Source organism: Theobroma umbraticum, unplaced genomic scaffold (assembly GCF_002168275.2).
Source record: "Theobroma umbraticum cultivar Fairchild unplaced genomic scaffold, ASM216827v3 scaffold_204.0, whole genome shotgun sequence".
NCBI classification, from domain to species: domain Eukaryota; kingdom Viridiplantae; phylum Streptophyta; class Magnoliopsida; order Malvales; family Malvaceae; genus Theobroma; species Theobroma umbraticum.
In genome coordinates this window covers 1,352,431-1,360,798 of record NW_018397267.1, presented here as the reverse complement: position 1 = coordinate 1,360,798, position 8,368 = coordinate 1,352,431, and the positions used below count along the sequence as shown (strand labels likewise).

The window sequence follows — 8,368 nt, the reverse complement described above, 5'->3', positions numbered from 1 at the left end:
GGGTGTCCACTTCGATAATCAAAGTGTTCAAAGGGTGTAGAAACAATTCTGTGAACTTGAACGACGGAACATCCAGGAATCATAGGCAACGAAGCAGGGCCAACAAGGTTAGAATTGTGAAATAGTGAAACTTTGTTACTAGCAATGGGAGCATTGGGGGATGAGAAAGAAATATTGGAAAACAACGCCATGGAGAACATTTCTTGAATTGTTGATGCATGGTAAGAAAAGCAAAGGTGTCTATTTATAGGATTCCATGCTGGGATGCAACTACTAGTAATGTATCCACTAGCCAACGTGATAATCAAGACTTAAAATTCTTCAAACTTTTATAGAACTTTTGTTTTAATACCACATATCATTTCACAAAATTTTTTTTCGTAATAAATTTTTAATAATGTCCAGTTGAAAAATGTATTGTTTTGTATTATACCATGACAAAACCAGGAGCAGAATTAGAACATTTTTAGAAAGGCCAAAAAAAAAAAAACACTTATGTATCATTCAATTTTCACACAAAATATGTGTATATTCACTTATGCAAGTTAAAAAAAAAATACTACACCATAAACTCTTATGTAATTATATTATTTGGATGAAAAGTAAATTACTAATTAAATGTCTAAATCAATAAATTTGTAAATGACATATTTTGTTAAGAGTAAAAAAAATTAATAGAAATAATTATATTCAAAATGAAGGATCAAAATACCATCCTCGATTGCAGTGGACAAAACTAAAACATGGAGCCTTACTCAGTGATCGTGACAGAACCCAGTCAATTGTAAAACAGTATGAATTTAATCAGCCCATCTATCTAATCAAATCATATCTTTCAAAATAAAAATCTAATTACTCTAAAATGTGATCCTCAAATAAGATAAGATGAACACAGATGCAAAAGGGGAAGGTTAATTGACATTGCGTACCACTCACGTCTGTTCCTCAAATAAGATAAGATGAACACAGACGCAAAAGAGGAAGGTTAATCGACATTGCGTACCACCCACGTCTGTTCTTGCACTATAAAAAGGAAAGGGAAACAAAAGGCCGGCATCGCGAAACGTCGTTGAAAAGAAGAAAAGAATTAAGTCTGGAAACCCATGGCTGCAAAAACCGAGTACACTACGCCCATATAATTGAAGCAATTTATTTTGTATGGGAGACTACCTAAGGTTGATATAGTTTTGCTTTAGAGACTAAGATTTTTACTGGGAGAGAGCGGAGACGAAGCTTAAGTTGTTGAGATTCGACCAGTCATGTCATCAGATATCTAACGTAAGGTCTGTTATGTCAATCTGCAATGTCACAACAACGTGGTCGTACAGTTGCTCTCTTTGGCTTCCATTTTTATTTGCAGTGAGATTAGAGATGGTACACGGATGGCTCTGAGCGGTTTGAATTTGGATTATTTCCAGTTTTTGACCGTCAACCAGTTTCAATTATTTCTTGTTTTTATCATTTTTAATTTACATGTGATTTCCAAACTTGAATTAGAATGAAAGTATGCAATTCAGATATTACAATTTTGAATTGAATTGAATTGAAACTTCGTCTGGTACAAGGAAAGGCGGACTCCTTTGCATGTCGAGACTAAAATCATCCTAACGTGAAACAATTAGCTTACTCAAACAAGTAAAAGGGAAAGAGATGACACTTCACTAGAGAATTAGACTTCTACATTAGTAATAATCTATATTAACCTGATATCTCATCTTATGTTAAATATGAATATGATTATTAAGATTTATATAATAATAAAAGTCAATTACTATAAATAATTTAAACTTAAATTTTTTAAAGTTACGTTATTTAAGTTTGAAAATTTGTTGGCTTGAATTCTTTAAGGCCACATGAGTTAGACTTGAAAAGTTATTGGGTCAATACTTGGATTTGGATAATTATAAATGATGTTAGAGTTTATATCAATACAATGTTGACTTTTATATTGCACTGGTGAGATTTTAAACTTGAATCATTATAAATGATATCAGAACATACATCAGTTCAATGTCGACTTCTATAAAGTTAAATAGGTTTAAATTTAGTCTTATCGTGTTTAAATGTGTCTAAGTGACACGTTTAATATTAATGATGAATTTTATATATGTTATTTATGTTAAATTTTATTATATTTGATGTTATAATTATTTTGTTATAATTATTGATTTTAAATTTGAATAATAAAATTATATTTAATTGTAAATACTTTAAGTTAATCATATTAAACATGTTGATCGTATTAGAAAAAAATTATGTTAGTCATCTAATCGTATTTATTATTCGTATAGTGTCAAATAAAAAATTTTTATGTTCATTAATCGTATCATGTCATAAAAAATTTTAACACATTTAATAAATATGTTGATCGTGTCGTATTATACAATTATTAAACGTATTCATATATGTATTTCAGATATTGACACAAGTAATTATTTGTGTTGTACTTAAATTTAATCTTATCGTGTTTCGTGTCTTAATTGTGTTAATATGATTAAGATAAAAAACACGAATTGTCAAATTTAACTTCCACATTGAAATGATGAGATTTTGATCTTATGAAATGAGGTTTGATTATAATTGTGATGTAATGTGTGATGGCCTTAATGAGGATATTAAAAATTTAAATAAGTGAGATTGTGATATTTCGCAGATCATATATATAGACACTAAGATATATAATCTTTAAATAAAAATATTCTATTTAGCTACTCCATCTCAGGTCATATGTTTAATCTTGTACTATTAATAAAAAATTTTGTGTCTAGTTTCCGATTGGGCAGCTTGTCTCTTCATAAATATCCTAAATAGGAAAGCTTTCGAATAGCATTGACTTGAACATGCTCTTCCAGGGGTGGAAGGTTTTGGTGTTCATCATAATTGTACATCAGAGAAGCTATCCGTGCTCCGTTGAGGCAAACCTTAGTGAAACAGGGTGAAAATGGATTTTGGGAGCAACTTCCTTGGTTCAGACGCTTTCATGTGTCTAAAATCATTTGCATAACATGTTCTCTTGCGCCTTGGACAAAAATTCCTAAGTGTTCTTTTATGTATAAATTGACATACGATCTATCTCGGCCTTCTTGATTCTCATCCTGCAATTAATATCCGTGATCAATGTGCATGTGTGCCTTATTTTGCCCTGCATTCTTATTGATTTTGGCATCAGGAAGCAATCAAATATAAATCACGAGCACGAACCTTAGATTACCTTGGCACTTCCCAAGTCATCCCACAGACATACAATGGTTGCAGCAGAGGATATAATGCCTGGAATTTTAGCCAAAAGATCAACCTCTCTCTTGGTTATACCTTGATCAACGAGAAGGAACGCATGGGCCAGCGCCACGTGTGCCCCTGTCGTCACAATCGCATTCTCCAGGTATTCTTCCGCCTTTGGTAAATGCCCGGTAGCTAACCATTTTGCTTCTAGTAGAAACGCACTGCAAAGTCTGGCCCACTGTTGACAATCAACATGTTTCAGTATTTTTAGGTTGGTGAATAAGAATTATTTAATTTTATGATAAAATATGAGCACACTGCTTTATAAGGGGAGTCAGTAGGGTCCCGTCCATGTTTTTGATAAACCTTGTGACTGATTTCATTAGTCATATCGTAACGAACTTCGAAGCATATCTTCATGTAATCTGCTAATTGCTCTGTTGCAGCCAAGCCCCACCTGCGAGGATTGATTCCCATCAGCATTGGAAAATCGGGAAATCAAATATAAATTGACGGTGTCATCGATGCATATGGTTTACCTGTTGACAGCTTCTGTGAACAGAGTTTGTTCATCAAGCTTCCCATGGACATCATAAATGTCATCAATGATGTAGATAAGAGAGAGAGAGAGGTTTTGTGAGCTCAGCCCTTTGCTCTAAAAAGCTTGGATTTGTGAGGGTAGTCATCGGCCACATGTACCACTTGATTGGTTGGTCTCTGGCAAAATTTAACTCAGCCAAACGGAGGTCTTTCCACCATCTGAAAATGACGTGAATAAAATGTAAATTAGAGGGATAAATATCTTGACCTGGACTTTAGGGCCAATGCAGTCATACAGGGCAAAATTCTGCCCTGGTTTGTTCCTGCTTTCACATTCAAGTTACTCGACTTACTTGTAAATTAGCATGATCTCCTTCTGATGGATGGACTGAAAAATGTTCCATAGAGGCCTTCATCACATATGCATTTGCGCCACTGTAATCATGAATAAACCATTTAACCATGAATCGTGCCAAGCTCCTGTGATGAGGATTCGTCAATGTATTTGCAACAATCTTGGCTTGATGATGATCAAGATGTGCCGCCCATGCATTTAGTTGCCCGTAACTGTAATCTCCAGCTTCATCAAGAATATACTTTCGTCCAAAAATTCTCAACTGTGAAGATTCATATAGCTCCATCAATCCTTTGACTTCTTTAGCCGCATTTGGTTCTAATTTTCCCAGGCCTGCAACATCCTTGAAGTTGTTGAAGACATCTGCATCAGCACACTGCAATCATTTTTTTTTCTTTCAAAAAGACTAATTCGATTTCGATATAGCTCTGATAAGGGAAGAGCTGGCACTGGCAATGGCTATACAGCTTTAATTCAAAGCAGCATCTATTTCACTAACGAATTCAGCGGACACTGTGGTTCAACCCTCCTAGATATCTTAGGCTTATGCTTGGAGACAATCAATTATAAAAATTAAATAAATTCTAAAATTTAATATCTTATGGTTTAATATTCACAATTATTGAAAAAATACAATAAATATATCATAGAATTTATTTGAATTTGACAAAATATAATAACATTTGACGACCAAAATAATTTTAAAATCCATTCAAAGAAAATCTAATAATTAATTTTTTTTATTTGGAGTGATCTTCTCCACAAGTGGAATTCGGCCTTATCGTGTGTCAATTCAACCCTTGCAAATATAACAAAAATAAAAAAAAATATATACTTTAAATAATTCAAGTTCAAGGATTTTCTATTAAAAAGAATTATACAAAAATAAAATACAAGAATTAAAAGAATTAATTAATTGATAAGATTTAATAAGAAGATACATCAATAAGGTGTGAACATCTAAATAAAAAATAATATTTTATACGCAAATTTTGATGAATAGTTATTAAATGATTAAACTTGTTATTATGTAAATTATATAAAATTAATACGAAATTATTAATTATTGTTATGGAATGTGAAAAGGGTGGTTGGGGTTCCCAGAAATTTGCTTGACAGGGTCGTCTTCAGATGATCAGTGAAACTGATTCATGTACTTGCACTGACTTGGGATCTTAATTTGGCACAAATTTTCTTGCAATATTCGTTTTGGGTTTCATGCTGTAAGGGAACTCACTTTCCAATAAAAAGAAGCTAACTAATTAACAAATATTAACCATGTTTCCAACCAAAGAGGCAACGTGAGACTGAGATGCCACGAAAAGGACACCAAACGATGGTCGTTAAAGTTTCCGAGAATAGCAAGGACCAGATCTCATTCTGATGTACTCAACATAGCAAGTATGGCTTCTCTCCCTGTTTGGATTGATTTGTTTCCATTGCTATCTAGTATGTGCCATGCATGATGGTCAATGGCTCATCCATATCGTACTATTTACGAAAAAATTTCAATGCTAATACTCAAGCCCACGATACAAAGAGCAAAAAAACAAGAGTAAATATTTATAAATTAATTAAATTAACTAATTAATTTATTTATCTTTAAAATAATTTAAAATAATTAATTTAATTCTTTAAAATTTAAATAAATTATTAAAGATATATATTTAGTAATTTTATATATTTGAATATTATTTTTGTCATGCTAGTCAATTTTTATTATTTTAAGGAATAAATTGAAAAGTAAAACATTTATATTAAAAAGAATGTAAATTTATTCAATTCTAAATTTATATATATAGAGAGAGAAAGGTAATTTAGTAAATTATTAACACATTCTTAATAAAATATTTTCAAATTAAATACTGTAATATAATTTTTTTAATAGTTATATTTTTTAAAATTATTACTTTTTTATTTAATTAAATATTATAAAATTAATTTTATAATAATTACATATTCAATAATCATATTACTAGATAAGATCAAATATAATTAGAATTCTATCCACACCCATGAGTTCAAGTCTTCCATACAACGAAACAAATTCATGAACGTAGATGGAAAACGTTGTAGGAAAGAAGAAAAAGAAATATATTTATCCATGTAAAATGTCGGCGTATGGAATCCATCAGCATCAAACTCCCGATTTCGATCTCAAACAGTAAACTAAGTGGATGGCGCATGTAATACGTGATATGCCTAGTCGCCGACCGAATTTGCTTGGTGCTGTCTTCTCGACCTTTCAAAAGAATCTGAGACCACACACTCGTTTTCCATATACTACAGAGAATTATTCAGCTGTGTTTCACGTTTTGTTCTTATCAGATTGTCCTGCACCTGTCCTGGTCTAGTGTGGACTAGCTCTGGCTACCTAACTTGTTGTACTGTTGTGAAGTTAAAGTCGGGCTTGAGAATCAAATCAGACGTATCGATATCAAACAGAAGAAATGAAAGTTATGTGCTGCTCACCGTATCCTATGTCAAAAGCGTTAAAGGTAAAACATAGAAGTCTGAATAAATATCCACAGAAGATTGCAAGCTGACAAGTTACAACCGTTGGTTTGCAAGCAAGTGGAGATATTTAGAGTTCTATTTAGAGTCTGAATAAAAGCCATTGATTATTTTAAATTAAGAATATGTGTCCTAGCTTGATTGCTCCAACAACATTTATAATCTGAGATATATATATATATATATATATATATATCCGTTCCACAAATAATGTTTACAACTTGAATTGGTAACATATAGCTAAACTTTTACAAAGTTTTACCTTTTGAGCTTTTTGGTAGTTACAAATAATTTTTGTATAAAATTTCCCAACTTGGAATTAATCTTCATCCACACAAAATATTGGTACATCTATATGTGACATGACAGAGTTGTGCAGCAGAACTCGTGCTTTTCACGGGTACACTTTCAGAGAGTAGAGACTTCATGTACTCCTCCAGGCTCGCAAGGCATTGATTTTCATCGTAACTATACATCAGAGGGACCATTCTTACAATTTTAAAACTAAGAACTAACTATAAAATCAATTGGATCAAATATTTTAGACTAATTAATCTAATGAATTAATTAGATTAAATTATTTTACTCAAATCGTAATTAATTTAAATAAATAATTAAACTGGATTGGTTTTACTCATCTTTACTTTATTATATTTATGTTACTGTATCTTTTGCATGAAACACATGTTTTAAGATACCTTCAACTATCATTTTTTCCAAAAGCTGTCGGACATTTTCAAATAAAAAATATGATTTCGTATTGAAATAGAAAAAAAATTGTGATTGTTGAAAATTAAAACTAAAAGAAAGGTTATGTTTGTTGAAAATAAAGTAAACAAATAAAATTAAATTAAAAAAATAAAAAAAGAGTCATGTCTGTTGGAAAAGATCAACAGGAACAACTCTTTGAAATAGACACAAATAGTATCTGTTGAAAACAGCCATCTATGTTTATAAAATACGACCCGAAAAACAATAATATCTCTCATTCTTCTTCCTCAAATATCTTTCAAGTTTTTTTCTATACTATTTTTCTGTAAAAAAAATATTATAGAAATTTGATAATCTTGTTATACTCTGGTGAGTGTTCAGTGGATTGATTTTGTCAGTGCAAAACGCCATCAATCACTGGGCTTCATTATATCTTCGAGGTTTATACGCTAGTAACTCTTTTGCACACTACTAGTGCGGGCGAATAAAACCTTAAGGACAATGACATTGATACACGCCTTGAAGTCAATTTCTAAAGTTTTCAATTTGGTGTTCTAACAATCTTAAAGTTTTAATCTCGTTCCAACAATGGCTACTGCAAATGAAACACTAAGAGAATTGGCTTCTGATTTTGTAAAATTAGATCGGTTTTAATGGCGGTAACTTTCTAAGATGGCAGAAAAAGATGCATTTCCTATTATCAACCTTGAAAGTTGTTTATGTTTTGACGACACCTAGACCAGAAGAAGGAGAAAATGAGTCTGTTGCTGCAACGAGAGAGAGGCAAAAATGGGACAATGCCGATTATATGTGCAAAGGTCACATCTTGAATGGTTTGGCTGATAGCTTATTTGACACATACCAAAACGAGGCTACTGCAAAGAATTATGGGACAAACTGAAAGCCAAGTACATGATAGAATATGCAATAAGCAAGAAATTTCTTGTTAGTCGCTTTATTAATTATCAAATGGTAGATGGGCGTTCTATTATAGAACAATTACAAGAAATTGAAAGAATGCTTAAT

General features: G+C 31.7%; 1 protein-coding gene and 1 pseudogene across 1 annotated transcript in view; one reads left to right on the top strand and one right to left on the bottom strand.

Annotated features, from left to right (window-relative positions):
• Positions 1-2,803: 2,803 nt before the first annotated feature.
• On the bottom strand, positions 2,804-7,119 carry LOC110424305 ((3S,6E)-nerolidol synthase 1-like; annotated as a pseudogene).
• An 811-nt stretch (positions 7,120-7,930) lies between these two features.
• LOC110424304 ((R)-limonene synthase 1, chloroplastic-like) overlaps positions 7,931-8,368 on the top strand; it is a 13,461-nt gene continuing 13,023 nt past the window's right edge. The window contains 1 exon segment of the mRNA XM_089784877.1: positions 7,931-7,975. Coding sequence (XP_089641003.1) covers positions 7,931-7,975 — 45 coding nt within the window.